At 42.0% G+C, this 17,076-nt stretch overlaps 1 protein-coding gene across 8 annotated transcripts in view; it reads left to right on the forward strand.

The window, feature by feature from the left end:
• The window catches only part of Ptprm (protein tyrosine phosphatase receptor type M), a 767,348-nt gene that overhangs the window by 610,571 nt on the left and 139,701 nt on the right, over positions 1 to 17,076 (forward strand). For 4 of the 8 annotated variants that reach the window (XM_048363182.1, XM_048363176.1, XM_048363180.1 and 1 more), the window contains 4 exons: positions 422 to 496; positions 722 to 748; positions 4,978 to 4,989; positions 5,677 to 5,864. In XM_048363182.1, the coding sequence (XP_048219139.1) occupies positions 422 to 496; positions 722 to 748; positions 4,978 to 4,989; positions 5,677 to 5,864 (302 nt within the window). The remainder of the gene's footprint in view (positions 1 to 421; positions 497 to 721; positions 749 to 4,977; positions 4,990 to 5,676; positions 5,865 to 17,076) is intronic. The other 4 variants (XM_048363174.1, XM_048363177.1, XM_048363175.1 and 1 more) reach the window with 2 other exon arrangements.

Below are 17,076 nucleotides of genomic sequence, written 5' to 3' on the forward strand. Positions count from 1 at the left end.
GCTCTTTTGCTCAAGGCTAATTCTGTACCACCACTTTGAGCCACAGCAACACTTCCAGTTTTCTGGTAGTTAATAGACCTGAGTCTCACAGAGTTTCTTGCCCATGTTGGCTTTGAACTGTGATCCTCAGACCTCAGCCCCCTGAGTAGGATTATAGGCGTGAACTGCCAAGTACCCAGCATGTTGCTCTGCTTTTCCTTTGAGGGTAAAACAAGTCTTTAAGTGATACAAGCATGTTTGTCCTCTAAAAGGACTAATAGCTGCCTAGAGTCTGCTGGGGATAAAGTTCTTTGCCATGTAGACTTCAGTGAATGTCAAATTTTTCTTTATATGAACAGTTCCCATCTCATAAAGCAGTGTGGGTGATGTAAGATCTCAAACCCTCTCTACAGCCTCTGACCAGCCTTTCTTTTATTTACAGCTGTGTCTTCACCATCATCCTTCACAATGAAAACTAACACACTGAGCACATCGGTGCCTAACTCCTACTACCCAGGTAACAGAGTTCTCCGTTATATCGTCTCACTGCCACCGTTGGCATTCAACGCTGCCAGCCCCGTGTGCTACCTCATGCTCTAGGGGCTTACTGTGTTTGATAAGTTGTAAGCCAAGGCTTTCTCTGGCTTTCATGGGGGAAATTGAGGAGCCTTTCATCAATCATTTACTGTTCTTTCTCTTTTTTTTACTTTCTCTGCATTGCCCTGCTTGCGATGTATGACAGACCCATTTGTGCCAACTGCAATTTTAGGTGAGAACATTTCACTTTACCACAGTTAATTGCAAGAGTGATTGAGCTAGTCAGGGACAACTCTCAGGAGACTGCAGTTCTAATTCTGCATGATGCAGTGATTAGAAGGGGGACTTGGGAGGAGGGGAGAGGGGGCTGGAGCATGGGGAGGGGTGGATGATGAAAAAGGCCTTTTCTGAGCAGTCTCCCTGGATAGGAAGGGTTTGATGCATGTATGTAGGGATGATATCAGAAGACTCAAGGGAACAGTCACAGCTCCAATAGTGTTCTTGTCTATATTCAGGATTTGATGTTAGTTCTGATCCCAGGGGAAGAAAAATGACATGTCATCACTCAGCTGTGTACTTCCAAAAGCTGAATTCTGTCCAATGTGATAGTCATAAAAGTGAAAATAGCTTCTCATTATTTTCACTTATTGCTAAGCACTAAAAATGCCAATTTCAAAAATAGCATTTTTCTAATGATGCCCACTGTTATGCAGAGCAACAATCACCATAGCGTCTAGGCCCCCTACCCCTCCGCCTAGGGCAACCCCCAGCAGCCCGAGTGTCTGCCACACAGCAAAGCTGATGTTCTGAATAGCAAAATGACACGATGGCACTTTGTCATCCTGTGGCTTATTATGTGTCAGATGTCACTAGAAATGAAGTAAGATGTTAGCCCAGTGGGGCAGAATGCATTTAAAGTATGAAATATTTTCAGCAGGGGGTTACAGGGAAAAAAAAAAACCCTGGCGCTTGTGCAGTGTAAGAAGGGTGAGGAGAAATGGCATTACCTGACTGATAAGCAAACAAGCATGAGCTGCTGCTGCATTTGAGATGCATAAGTAACCCAAGTGTGTCCTGGCTGTGTTCTCTTTCTACTACTAACCTTCCCGGAAAGGAGCACAACAAAAAGGACTTCCAGGTATATAACAATTCATTATAGCAAGAGCTCCATCCTCAGTCGTTCAACCTCCTCTTCCTAATTCTCTTGGCAAGGGCCTGTGTCCTCACAGCAAAATTTCCCCCCTGTGTTTCTCTTTTCTCTCACTTGTTATGATCTCTGAGTAGAAGCTAATTTTTATTTCCCCTATGATGTTGTCTGAGCCTAAGCAAGTTTGTTGCCTGAGGAAGGGGAAAATGAACTCTATGACAAAGTTTAAGGAAAAACCCACAATTTTTGAGTCTTATTTTGAGAACTAATAAAGCCTCCTAAATCATGCTTGCGCACACACACACACACACACACACACACACACACACACACATTTTTAAATGTCAAGTTTAAGAAGAATTCTCTTTATTTTTTTCTCAAATGAGGATCACAGAAGCCCAAACATTGTATTTGCATGCAAATAACATTCACAGAATTGATGGATAGGAGGTTTGTGGTTTTCTTTGTGTGCTGTGGTATTCATTCCCAGGTTTCTCTGTAGATGTGCTCTTCCTGGGAGAGCAAAGAGCAGAGAGGGCTGAGATGTGCATTGTCAGAGGGAAGAAAATGTTCAGATTTCACAGCAGGATTGAGAAAAGCTTATTAAACAAATTTCATTTTTTTTCTAAAACTGCTGCTTTGTTATTATGAACACTAATGACATCTTTTAAAGATGGTTACTCTTCTTTTCTGAGACTCACTTGAACAGACAATTCAAGTCACAAAAATGATACACTGTGTAAAAAATTAGTCATCCAAATGCACAAATAACTATTCTCATGTATGGCTATGGCTGATGTAGGTACTAATGGTAGTACTTAAGAATATTCACACCCATTAATGCTGCTAATGGGGATATATTGCTTAATAAGAGTGCTAAGATTATCCGTTGAAACCATGGAAAGAAGATAAGACATATATCTATTACAGAATTTAAAGGGATAGTCTTATGTGTAATTTACATTGTGACAAGATGGAATGTTTTGTTTCTAATTACAGTCCAGCACAATTAAATTCTCTAGTACCTTCGCCTTTTTTTCTCACTTTCTAAGACACCCAGCCCTCACACAGAGTATAATGATGTTTTTACCTGATTTTCTTGCAAAGCTAAATGGATTGATTGCTTGATTGACAGATTGCTTGGGTGGCTAGATTAGATATATAAAGTAGATAATAAGTAGATAGATGATTGATGCATTGATAGATAGATCCTCTCCCATCACAAAAATACAGCATTATTTCCAATTCAGTATTTTTCAACTGATTTCTTAAAAGTTTCAAGATAAAGTATTCATGAATATAGATAGAATTAATTCTCAGCTCTAAGAAAATTATCAAACCGTTATTGAGAAACTCTTTCTTATTACCTCTTCTAAGGCATTAGTTTTATGTTCATGGGTAATTTTTTAACAAATGTAGGAAATGTATAACAAGTGATATAGTTTGTTAGCAATTAATCCTTATTAAGAAGTCAGAGAAAACTGATGAATCACTTTAGTGGAATCAGGAATTTGTTTCTTTCTTTTTGTTTGTTTGTTTATCCTGATGTTTGAACTCAGGGCCACATGTTTTCTTGGCTGGCACTGTACCACTTGAGCCACTGTTCCAGTTCAGCTTTACGCTGCTTATTTTGGAGATGGGAATCTAGTGTGGACATTTTGGCCTGGCCTAGCCTTGAACCTCAGTCCTTCAAATCTCATTCTCCTGAGTAGGATTAGAGGAGTGAACCACCAGCACCCAACTAAGAGTCAGGAATTTCTTGTCCAAGAGGTCACTGAGTTTCCTAAAAGAAATCCAGCCTCTCCTGCACATGCCCATACTAGCTAAGCACATTCTGTCTCTCGGTGGACATAGTGTAGGGGGTGAGTGCTCTGAAATGTGTTCTGCAGTAGAAATGGGGCCAAGCTGCCATGATTCAGTGCAGAAGTGTTGTATAGAGCAGTGACCACAGCGGTAGCCCCGCTAAGGCCTGGGATCAGACTGTTACCAGGTCGCTGATGAATCTGCCTGAAAAGCCTAGGTGAAGTTTAGAAGTCAAACCCACCATGAGGGGCAAATTAATTATGTTCCTCCCACAAGGTATAACACTTAAGAGAAGGAGAGAGACACAGAGGGGAAACTAATTAATGTTCCATTTATTTTAGTATAAACAACAGAACTTCCTGCTGGAGGAATTAAGAGCCCAGTCGATTTTAGTACTTCAGTACGGATCCTGCGTTTCAGTTGCTAGAACTTGGCAGTTGCCAAGCAGTACATGTACTAGTGTACAGAATTTCCAAGTGTCTTTGTGACTGTTCAAATGGGAACATACATATTGCTAAATTTCAAAGCAAATCCAAATGAAAAGAAAATCATAAAGTCAACTTACCACCCTCTTTTATTTTGTCTTTGTGTCTTTAGCCGCCTTGTAGTGATCCAGGTGCCATTTCAGCAACAGCAACATAGCTACACACCTGTGTGCCACCTTTCATACCATGCATCCCCAGGGGCTTTGCAATGCAGACAGAAGTGAGGGTCCGGGACAAGCCCAGCTCACCAAGCGTCCTAAAGCTAAATTTTCTTTGGAGCTGAACTTCTGAGTACAAAAGTTAAAAAAAAAATCAGAAATAACTCTAGCTGAATTCCTTCTTGATATCTCATCTGGTAATTTGCCAACATTGGACACAGTATTTCTAATATTTTAATTCCTTGTAAGATTAATTTGGGTAGCATATGCTTCTTTTAGCTGATTTCAGCATTATATTTCAATGAAAGCCACCCTCAGTCATAAAGGAACTAAAGGGATTCAGCATTGTAGTGAGTTTAACCTGTCGAATCTGAAATTCTTAATCAAATAGCACTTTCCTGCCATAGATGTTTTTAATATCTACCATTTCTACAGCTCATTAATCTAATTTACAAGTTGTCATCCATTAAAATACAGCCTCTTTAGGCTTATTTGACCAAATTCTGACATTTAATTTTGTACCACAATTTGGTTGACTTGTCCAAGAAATTTCAATGAGAAAAATGTGTTGAATACAAATAAGCTTTATTTAGTCATGACTTGGTTCATGGGGAATGAAACGCAAGTATGATACTAACCTTAACCTCCTTGTCACTGAGTAATTAAATCGAATACCTCCATCCTAAAATGATGGGAGACATTGAGGCTTTGCTTTCTGACCTCCTCTGAATAGAAACTTTTTGAAAAAAAATGAAATCACAAAATTAAAAAAACAAAAACTACCTGTAACTATTCACACAGTACTATTGCTTATGCCCTGTTTCCTTTTTCTCCTCCTCTTTTCTCCTGATATGTATCTTCTTTAAAGTGCCAATCAATGGTAAGTTTCCCAGCTTGCCCCCTGGAGCAGTTCTGGAGGGAGTGGGAGTGTGTGTCTCACCCGTGGACTCCTCTGGTGGAGCTACGTGCCACCCTGAGCTGGCCTGCATGTTTGCTGTTGTAGAACATTCCACGTGTGATGTGCTGGTCCACAGTATTTTGTCAAGCTTTCTGATCCCAAAGCATGCAAAGTGAACTCATCAAAACCTTTTCCTCGGAACCAGGTTTCCTTCCCCCGCCCCCTCTTCTTAGATTTTGTGTATCCAGTCGCCATTCCCATTGCTAGCTTTCTAAGCCAACCCATTTTGTGCACTTTTGATTTGCTCACAGAACATTCATACTGAGTTTATTTCCTTCATCACATGAACGAGGGAACAAACATTTGGAAGTCTCCAAGCCTGGTTCTGAACCAGGTCTTGATGAAGTTTCAGATGCAAACTTCTACCAACTTGGGCAGCAAAAGGCTAAAAGGCTCTTAGCATTGAGCTTTGCAAAAGCAACAGATCGTTTGGACTGCTTTGTAACTCCATTTAGAGTTCTGAATGTGTGACTTTTCTTTCTTGGTGGAGCCCCCTCGGGATTGCGCAGCCGTAGAGTGAGGGATGTTTCAGGCAGCCTCCTAGCTTTCTGTGGCCCCAGTCTGGCCCCACGGCTTCACCCTCATTTTCCCACTGGCTTTCTTTCCTAGATGAGACTCACACGATGGCGAGCGAGACCAGCAGCCTGGTGCAGTCCCACACGTACAAGAAGCGCGAGCCTGCAGACGTGCCCTACCAGACGGGGCAGCTGCATCCTGCCATCCGCGTGGCCGACCTCCTGCAACACATCACACAGATGAAGTGTGCCGAGGGCTATGGCTTCAAGGAGGAGTACGAGGTGAGCGTGCCCCCTGCACTGCTTTTACACACACAGCCAGCCACAGGTTCTGGGAGTTGCCACTGAAGAGCTGCTGGCTCATTGGCGAACCCTCCTGCAGCTGCTGGTGAGACTTACTGCCAAGGCGCTCACATGTACCAAGACAGAAAATACAGAATGAACACAGAGCCTTCCTACCAGGTTCTCTTCCCTCCCCATTCTTTGCCTTCCTTGGATTTTCTTCAAATTAACTACAAAGCTCAATCCTCATTTTATGGACATTATCTCAGGAAGAAACTGTCCAATTACAGCCATTTTAGGACAACCACTGCTGTCATGTGGTAAAGATTAGAAGGCAGGGACTGGCTCTTATCATGGCCCTGACAGCTGCTATTGTCCTGCCATCCTTACAGCACACCACCATCCCGGGCTCTCCTGTGGGCAGCTGTCAAGACACTTCCTACTAAATATAAAATGCAAGGTCCACCCCTTTCACAGCCTCTGCCATTAGTCAGTTTTGTTGGAAGGTCACTCAGGAACTGAAGGGAACTCACGGACTTGGAGGAGTCTGACTCAGATGAGTACATCATTGCTGGAGAGTGTGCGTGGGTCGGGGGGCGTGAGGTAGGAAGGCTGGGTTTGTTTTATGTTATTAAAATTAGCTTACAGTCGTTGCTGAAGGTGACATAGTATTATATAACTCGGGGTAGACATCGAAATACGTAGACATATAGCTTTTTTTTTTTTTTAATTCTGCTTCCAGAGCTTGAACTCCGGGTCTTCAACTCAGGTTTCAGAGCATAACTCTGAGCTCATGGCTGGTGTTCTACTACTTGAGCCACTCCTCTGGCCTTCACCTGTGGCTTTTTTGATCTTAGAATATGTTTCTGGTCCGAGTTTACATAATTGACTTATAATTAGGAAATATCTTGTCTAGAATTACAGTACTTTTAATATCGGTTCCTATCTCCGCTTAGAGCTTGTGAGCCTCACATTCTGCCATGACCTCTGGTGGGTCCACTCAGGGTGCTTCCAGATGCCACCTGCCGTGCGTGGGTCAGGCTCTCCTTCCAGTCCTGATTATCAAAGACTTCATTGCACACAAGACTCATGTGGGTCAAGGCTCTGCCACACAGTACAAGTAAGACCAAGACAGATAGACCTTGCTCACTTCATGGGTGAATTCTAGTGGGTGGCCGGTGAGCTCATTTTAGAAGACTACAAAGCCAAGGAAACTAATCCAAACCAAGTCCCTCAAGGGTGATTTTAGTCCAGCAAAGAATTTTCAGATGAAGTTCTGCATTTTAGCAACCCTGAAATTCTCAGATTTACCTTTGCCAGTTCAATGTATAATTCAGTGAAATTGACTGCCTTTGCATATCACCTCATACACTTTTAAAGGGTAGTTTAGGAATTAATGGGATTAAGAGTAAGACTTCAAAAGCATTAATATCTTATGAAAGACAAAATTAGGTTATCGAGAAAATAGAAGCCTAATGAATAGAGATGATGTCTCAGTTCGAACCAATATTCTGAATGCAGATATTGCTCACATGTTTATTAAAGATGTTAATGTCAAAAAGATCAGTCATAGGCTCAAATAGTAATTCAAAAATTAGCTGAGTCCAATTTTTCATGGACTATTTAAAAATACCTACCTTGTGATTTCTATAAGAAACTATAAGCAATGAATATTTGAAAGCATGCAAAAAATCATTTCCCACTTGGATCTCTTGAAGACTTCTGATTTATTTCTATAAACTGAAGTATCGTGTACTCATTTTAAGCATATTATGACTGACAATTCATAAAGATTTGTTTCAGCCTTGCCCGGTGCTGGTAGCCCACACCCGTGATTCTAGCTACTCAGGAGATTGAGATCCAGAGAAGTGAAATTCAGAGCCAACCCAGACAGAAAAGTCCATGATGCCATCACCAATTAACCAGTGAAAAGCAGTACTGAAGGAGTGGCTCAAATGCTAAAGTCAAGCAAACAGGAAGCCTTGAATTAAAAGCCCAGTATGGGAGAAGAAAGAAAAAGAATTACTTACTAAAATAAAATATTATGGCCAGGAGCTAGTGTCTCGTGTTTATAATCCTAGCATGCAGGGAGCTAAAATCTGAGGATCATGGTTCTAAGCCAGCCCAGGGAAGAAAGTCTGTGAGACTCTGATCTTCAATTAACACCAAAATGTCAGAAGGGGAGGTATGGCTCAAGTAATAGATTGGTAGCTTTGAAAGTAAAAATAAGGGAGAGTGTCCAGGCCCTGAGTTCAAGCCCCAGTACTAGCACATAATTTTAAGGGTTATGTTAATTAATTATATGAAAAAAGAAGAGGGGGAGGAGTTGCAAATAATATATTTTAGGAAATGAAACAGGAAAAAATGGAAAGGAGCCATGGGAAGAATGAATGGAACATCCAGTTAGAAAATTCTGTCCCTTCGTACCTCGGTCCTGTCCTGCCCTTCCAGGGCCTTTCAGTGTTGCTGGGCAGCAGCTATCAAGGCAAGGGAGTGTAGGATCTGTACAACAAGAAGAGGACCCCTTGTAAGTAGATCCACCTGAAACCTGAAGTCCTACTCTTTGTCCATCGCCATTGTGTTACCACTTAGTTACACGGGATTTGTTCCTTAGCCATGTAACCACAGCCAAGCTGCAGGAAATTCCCAGTTCAATGAAAGAAAAGTCCTATTCTCCAATTATTCTTGCTGTTTCTCTTACCCCATGTAGTTTCTGTCCTGGTGAGAATCGAGGACTCTTTTAAATGGTTATGTTTTTAAAGTTCAGGTAGATCTTCTGTCTTTCAGTCATGCTCTGGAATATGTGCCTTTTCTGGGAGCCTTGGCTAAGTCACCTAAATGCCCCAACCCTAAATTTCTTTATCTCTAAAGTGGAATCATGACAGGATCAACCTTGCAGAGTTGTTGTAAGGATTAAGTCATATAATATGTCACGAATGCTTGGATTCTATCTAGCATGTAGTAATCATTCATTTAAAATGTCAACTAATGGAAGAAAAAGTCCTAACGTACAATGAGATCTAAGAGAAGTTCATAGAATGTTCTTTGTAGGGAAACTCTATTGTGTCAAGGCTTCAGTCTGTCTCTGCCATCTCTTGCATATAACCATCTAAGGAGAGTGAGCCCCTTACCGTGTGGAAATGTGGCAGTACATTTTGCCACATCTCCAGGACTGCATAATTTTCTTACCTGGTATCATTTATAATCAAAAGGTCACCTAGAAATAGGTGGGTGGTAGGGGCGCTCCCCTGTAATCCTAACTATGATGTAGGAGACTGAGATTTGCAGGACCACAGTTTGAAGCCAGCCTGGGCAGAAAAGTACTCAAGACACCATCTCCAAAGTAACCAGCCATAGTTGAGTTCCAGTGGCTCACACCTGTAATCATAGCTAGACAGAAGCCAGAGCAGATTTAAAAAATATGTTCACAAGACTGTTATTTCCCATTAACCAGAAAAAAGCTGAAAGTAAATGTGCTTGAGTACCAGCCTTGATCAGAAAAGCTAAGGGAGAGCACCCTGGCCCTGAGTTCAAGCCCTAGTAACAGCACAAAATAAAACTCAAAATTTGCCAGTAAAAAGCAGCGCTGGAGTCATGAGTTCAAGCTTCTGTATTAACAGAGGAAAAAGGGAAAAGAAGGGAAGGGAAGGGAAGGGAGATTAAGTTTCTGTGATTTAATAATTTAAAAAGTATTTAAAACATATGCTAAAATATAGTGCCAATTATATTTTATTACGGATGGAATAATCTTGCTACCCTAAATTTTTTATATCTAGGGAATAGTGCACCTGCTGACTGTAGGATCCTCTTCCTCTGGGGTCTTTGCCAATATAGCTTCTGGAAGGCTTTAATGTAACCCATGCACTGCCCTTGGTGCCAAAGTGACTAAAGCTCCCTGCCCTGGGAAGCTCACAATTGAGAGGAAGCACCCAGCTACCAGCGGTGGTTCATCTTATCAAAATCCATGCTCCCCAAGCAGGTATTCAGAGTGCTTTGCAGGCCAGTGTCGGGCCTGCAGGCCGGCCTAGAGCAGGAGTGATTCTTGCTTGAAGGACAATCACAGACTGGGTAAAAGAAGTGAAGGAGCACATTGCAGATAGACACTGAACAAAAGAGTGGGGTAATGGAGAAGTAGCCCCAGTCTTGTCAAACAAATTTTCTCTGTCTTTTCCAAGACAAGAATGGCTAAAAATTGGCCTAACCACTACTGGAGCCGACAGGAGTGTGTCCAAACAAGAAGCAAACATGGCGGGGGGGCGGGGGAGGAGGTGGTACCACTCTGGGGGGCAAATCTTTTTATTTAATTTGGTTCTAACAAGATTGTCATATGGCACATCTCACCAGAGAGACACAATAATTAGATTCAAAGGAAACTCAGACATGAATCACAATAAAGAAATCAGCATGCTGAATTGAATGGAAAATGGTATGTTGTCAGCAGAATGGCTCAGGGGTCTCAGGAGAAAGACCAGGTGGAAAGGGCAAGTTTGTTTACGTTGCTGCAAGGGATGAGCTGGTTCTTTCTCCTGCAGGCAAAGGGCAGTCGGTGGGAACCCCCTGGGAGTGATATGGTGTTCTCAGAAATAAAGGACAGAGCTGCCCTCCAGGGGACTCGGCCTCCAGGCCTGTGGACAGCTTGGCCTTTAATCAACTAGAGTTGAAAAGTGAGCTTTATTGCAGCCCTGTGGCTCATCCCGTACACCTCGAGCTAGGCGCGTGGGTGCTAGGCCTTTTGCTGTCCTCTCTGGCCCAGCAGCAAGGGGGCATCAGGTTGTTCCTAGGCATTGACGACAAGGCATCCGTGACCCTGTGCAATCCCTGACAGGAGTTCTCATGCCTCCGTGCTTCCGAAGGGCCTGGTTCGTGCCTCTGTAATTTGACCTGCTCCAAAGTCCTTTGAGGCATCCAAGCAGAGAGACATCAACCTTACGTAGGCAAACAGCCATACTATTTGGAAAGAATATGTACTTCTGGGTGTATAAAATTATGATAAAAGACCTGACAGCAACTGAAAAACCCCTCCAGTGAGGGCATGCTGGGAAACCCAGGGGTTCTGGTTTGGTACCTAATGGCCATTCCTCTGGAGCCTGGAAGCTAATTTTCCTAATTCCAGTGCTGAAATGTATCCGAGACATAAGGAACTCTGAATCAACTCTTCATGTGTATGTGTACATCTAAATGTATTGAGAAAACAGGATCCCACCTACTTTCCTCCTGTCTCTCGCTCCCGGACACAAATGCCACGATTCATTTTGTAATGAAATATGGAGCTTGTTTTCTCTCCTGCTTTAAATTGGGTGGATGGAAGACACAACACCAAAATCCGCAGGCTTCACTATAGCATTTGAGTGTTTCTGAGGAGCCTGAATTTTCTTTAAACATGCTATTTTTCTGCAGTCTCTTTTTCAGTGCATAATTTATTCATTCCCTCAAGTCCTTACTTTTATTGTATTCTAAGTAAAAATTTGTTCAATACAAATGTGGTGATTTCTATGAAGCCCCTGTCCATGTTGGTCATAGTTGGGGCTACCTAAGAAAGAATTATCTACATATTCTATACCCCCCAACCCGCCCTCTAACATCTCCCTGTTGTTTTCACTTGTTTGTCTTGTCTGAGAAGCCAGCACATACTACAAAGAAAGCACTGCTTGAAAACCACCACTCTCTGCCCAGATGGAGGTTCAGACTCCCCATCTCCAAACACTCTTCCATGGGAAAGGCCTTAGCTGAGAAGGCAGGTCCAGACTCTCAGAGCCCCGCCCTCGGAGTCCCTCTCCTCCTTGCAGAAGAAGGGCACATACTTGTGGGAGAGTTTTAAGCATAGTTCTCAGCAGCTCTTTTGTTGATTTTTTTTTTTTGCAAACAGAAGCATAAATAATAGAAGGTAGAATAAAAGGCACTTGGTGTGACAGCTGCTGGACTCCCTGGGCCAGCACCAGTCATTCTGTAGATCTGTAGCTGTGCGGCAGTACACTCAGCCATGGGAACAGGAGGAGCCCATCCCCCCTCCCCACCTCCCCAGCAGCCCACACACTCCCAGACACACCTCTCAGTTCCCATTTCAGAGTTCCAGGGACCAGCTGAGCCCATCAATTGCCACAATCAGTCCAGGTTGTTTTCTATCCCACAGGATACAAAGCACACAAAACAAACCCACTGCAACCTGGGGCTGGGGGCGGAGGAGGGAGGCCTTGGCAGGCGCTGGAAACACATTAGGAATTGCCGCAGCTGCGCCTCCAGTGGCTAGGGTAGCAGCCAAGTGGTTTTGACTGTTTTATTGGTTTTTTTCCTCTCTCTCTCTCTCTCTGATGATTATGGTGATATGAGATTATGACAATTTACCTCTGAAATGATAAGATTTCTTCAAGCTCTTTGGGCAAGACTAGCCTGTGTGTTTATGTATACTTGCTTACTGGATAAAAGTTACAGCATATATGTTTTTGCACATATGTGCCTGTAGTGGGGCTTGAAATTAGGGCCCTGGAATTGCCCCTTAGCTTTTCTCCACTCAAGGCTGACACTTTACCACTTGGGCCACAGCTCCACTTCCTGATTTGGGGTGCTTAATCGGAGATAAGAGTCTTAGAAACTTTCCTGCTCACACTGTCTTCAAACCATGACCCTTAGATCTCAGCTTCCTGAATAAGTAGACAATGGTAGCCAGCTCAGAATAATTTTCAGTAGTGTACTCGGTAGACTTTTCCCATGAGTGCATGGTTTGGTTTTTCTCAAGCACCATTATGATGTGAAAGTGTCTGTTATATTTGTTGCCTGCTGCACTTTGTCTAGCTTCTTTTCAGGACCCCTCTCTGGTGCTAGTTGATTTCTCGACCCCCAGTTCCTTTTGTCCTGACCTCCAGTGACTTCATGCACAAGCCCAGACTTCAGAAAACTAGGTGACCGAGTGTTTGGGGTTTTTTTTTCCTGCAGCTAGCTTGCTGTCCTCACTCTGATGATAGCCCATGTCAGGTGACATTTTCCAATGTGTTTGAAGTACTTGTAGGCAATGCGTGGTTTCCATTTGGAAGCTGGTTATGAGAATTTTCTTTATCTAACCTGAGAGAAGCTAAGCAGTTTTCCCACTTGTTAACACGCTTTTAGTGTCAAATGTTATTAGCCACTAGTCCTTTTATGGGACTACAGATGTACCTCCTCTGTCCCAGCATCACTGGACCTTCTTTGTGCCTAGTATTCATCATGCCTTTCATTACTATGATGGTGTCACTACCCATTAACAAGGTCAAACCAAATTGTTCACAATTGTTCTTGTCCCTTCCTTTCCTTTTCCCCCACCTCCACCCTGGCAGGTCCCAAGTTCTCACTGTTCTTGCTCCCCACTGATTTTCAGTCTCTATCTCCTTATCTTGCTGCCACCTTGCCACTAGTTTTCTGTGTAAGCCATGGATATTGTTGATTTGAATGCTATAGATTCTTTACAAAATCAGGACCTCTCCACAGCATGCTTAAACCCCAGGCTCAGCTTGTATTTCCAGCATTCATTTAAACCACAGGTGGTCTCCTCTGAATCTGTTGTAGAACCAGAGTTTTAGGGTACAGACCCAACTCCAGGAGTTCCATGTGTCTGGTTTAGCCAGTCACCCCAATGTGTCAAATAAAGATACAGGGAAAGGACAGAGAAAAGAGATTTAATGAAGGCAACATAGGCATGCCACCAGAAGTGGCAAAATATGTTCTTCAGTTCATCTTCCCCATACAGACATGGGCTTTAGGCTTAAGCAAGAAAGAATCAGAGGCAGGAGAAGAAAGACATGCCTAATGATTGAACAGTCATAGTTACAGTGTGTTCTCGTGGTCAGAGACGGTGTGCAGAGGTCACCTGGTTGTTCTGTATCTCAAGATTGGTTAGGTGGAGCCTTGCTACAGTAACAAAGTCATTGCTACCTGGAGGATACTGTTCTACAGAGGGAATGCCCTTCCTTTCCTGGGGAAAGTTCCCATTGTAGAGTTGCCTTCCTCCTTTCCAGTGTGTTAACAGAGTGAGACTCAGAATAAAGGAGACAGATGCAAAGTGGAAGTAGGGATGCCTAGTCTCATCTTGGCCACAAAAGAAGTCAGTGCTTTTTTTTTTTTTAAGCAAAAATAGTTGCTGAGGACCTGTGAGAATTGCCATTCCTCATACTGCCAACGTGTGTGTGTGTGTGTGTGTGTGTGTGTGTGTGTGTGTGTGTATGTGCTCTATGTTGTGTGGTCTCTTCAGAATGACTTCTAGCTCCCTTCACTTGCCAGATTCCTAGGCTGGCCCTGATCTCATCTTTCCACAGTCTAATAGCTCTGTGTTTTAATAAAAAGTTGTGTTCAATATTCTAAGTGATAATATACTAGGCAATGTGTTAGTTGACTTACTCAGTGGATACTTAACAAACACTGCTGAACTGATTCCTGTGTGTATGAACACATGTACCTCTACATGGGATAAAGTTGGAGAGAACTGTCAACCAGTTCCAACTGAGGAACTGCAAAAGGAAGGGGACCTTATTTGGGGTCTTAGGTTTGCCATTGGGAAGATACGGGTTCAGGCCACTGCATCTGTGTTGTGGAGACAGGAAAGTGGGATCTTGTGTGGCTACTAAATATTGAGAAAGGACAGGGACTCCATGACAGACAGAAGACAGAGGAAGAAATGGATGAGAATGGGAAGGTCCACTAAGTCAGAGTCCAATAACCTTTTCCCACTATTACTTCTAAGCCCATCCCCACCAACTCCTTAGCACTGTGGCCTGGGAGCTGGAACTATTGTATAATAGTGTTAGCATATCATTGTATCAAGTCTCCCCAGAGTCTGCAGTGGGCTACAGTCCTAGCTCCATTATGTCACTAGTTCCCACTGATCTACTTGTTAAGATCATGAGTAGTAGGAAATATAAGTACAAACTGTTTTGATGTTCCTTGATTGGTTTCACATTTCTTTTTTCAGTTATTTTTTTATTACCTTTACTTGTACTAAGGAGTTGCTATTTAGTAAAGCAGTTTATGAATACAGTGCATCTTGATCAATGTCACCCTTGTTTCACATTTCATTTGGGGTGAATTCATAGTACTTCCACATGCATTGCTACAACAAATTGCTACTGAATTCAGCCAGGCACTGGTGGCTCACACTTGCATTCCGATCTACTCAGGAGGCTGGGATCTGAAGATCATAGTTTGAATCTAGCCTGGGCAAGAAAGTCTTTGTGATTCTAATCTCTTATTAATCACCAAAAAGCCAGCACTGGAGCTGTGGTTCAAGTGATAGGGGGACAACCTTCAGTGAAAAAGCTAAAGGATAGCACTCAGGCTCTGAATTTAAGCCCCAATAATGGCACAAAGCACAACAAAAATAATATTGAATTAGAATCCATATGATGTGTGTGTATGTATATAACAGCCAGTCCTCAAACTTGAACTCAGGGTCTGGGTGCTTTCCCTGAGAGCTTTTTTCTTTGCTGATTGTAGCACTCCATAACTTGAGCCAATGCTGCACTTTGGGCTTTCACTGGTTCATTGGAGATAAGCGTCTCAGGGACTTCACTGAGATTACACATGTGAGCCACGGGTACCTAACTCTCTGAGCACTTTTTTGCTCAAGGTTAGTACACTACCATTTGAGCCACAGCTCCACTTCAGCTTTTTGGGTGTTTAATTGATGATAAAAGTCTCATGGACTTGCTGGGGCTGGCTTCAAACAGATCCTCAGATCTCAACCTCTTGAGAAGCTAGGATTGCAGGCATGGGCTCCTAGCTCCCAGGTTGGAGCCCATAAAATTTTGACCTGTCATTTCACAGAAAAGTAATGAAGCATGGCAGCTCTTCCAATTTCTTCTACTGTATCTTCTGAAATAGTGCAATGTCCACACTTACAACAGAATTCGAATTCCCCCATTTTTTTTTTTTTACCATCCTATAGGTTCTTAAAACTTCTTCACTCCTTATATCTTCTGTTGCCCCTTAGGGAAGCATAGAAAAAAACCTCTCGTCTATTTACATCAGGGAATTGTGTAAGAGATACTGAATAATTATAATGTATTCAGTGTTAATTATAAATATGCAGCATATGTTTTATATGCATTGTATATATGTACTTTAGGTAATTATGCATTTTAGTTACTTGCCAATTTTATGGCCAAAATATTTTCCTTGGCTGATTATGAAGTATATTTTAAGCTTACTTCTTGAATCATGAAGAGAATATACTATAAATCTAATTAACATGATTTATTTACCTAAAGAGAATACTTGCTTTTACAATTTTTCCCAATTTTAATGGTAAAAACAGTTGTAAGGATACAAAGTGACTTAATTTGTTTTTAAAGCTTTCCAAGACCAATTTTATTGTTATTTTCTTTTGTAAGCAAAACGTAACTTGTGGAAGATTTGGAAATTTTAAGAAAAGCATATGGGGAAAAACAATGAAAATCACTCATAAGAGGGTTTTGCATAGTGGTTCACACTGATAATCCAGCTACTCAGGTGGCCTACATTACACCTTGAAGCTATCTTGGGCAAATGGTTAGTAAGGCCCCCCTAGCAACAAATAAACACCGGTGATGGTATACACCTATAATTTCTGCTACACAGGAGGCATAGAAAGGAGAATTGTGATCTGAGGCTAAGCTCAGATAAAAACACAAAATTCTATCTGAAAAATAATTAAAGCATAAAAGGTTTTGGTGTGTGCCTAAAGTGGTAGAGCACCCGCCTTGTTGGCACCTGCACACACCACACACTTTGAGAGCAAAGAAAAGGGGAATTACCTGGACATGATAGTGTATACCTGCATTCCCAGCACTAGGGAGGCGAAAGCAGGATGATTTTGAGTTTGAGGCCATTCTAAGTTCCCTGCGAGACCTTGTTTGAAAACGAGAAATCATGTATAACCTCACTGTCAATTTTCAGTAAATTTCTGAATCTTAATATAGAATCTTTAATTTTTTAATTTAGTTTTATTGTCAAGATGATGTACAGAGGAGTTATAGTTATATACGTAAGGTAGAAAGTACATTTCTTGTCATACTTGTTATATTGGAATGTTAATATAGTCTTACATGTGATTTTTTTTCCACTTAGCATTACATCTCAAAGTTTTTCTACTTAGCATTATATCTCAATGGGTTCTTTGCCATGAAACTTGCTATAAATAATTATTTAGATTTAACCTCATTATTTTCTTTTTTAAATTAAATTTTATTGACAAGGTGATGTACAGAGGGGG

The sequence above is a fragment of the Perognathus longimembris genome, chromosome 15 (assembly GCF_023159225.1).
Source record: "Perognathus longimembris pacificus isolate PPM17 chromosome 15, ASM2315922v1, whole genome shotgun sequence".
In the NCBI taxonomy this organism is placed as follows: domain Eukaryota; kingdom Metazoa; phylum Chordata; class Mammalia; order Rodentia; family Heteromyidae; genus Perognathus; species Perognathus longimembris.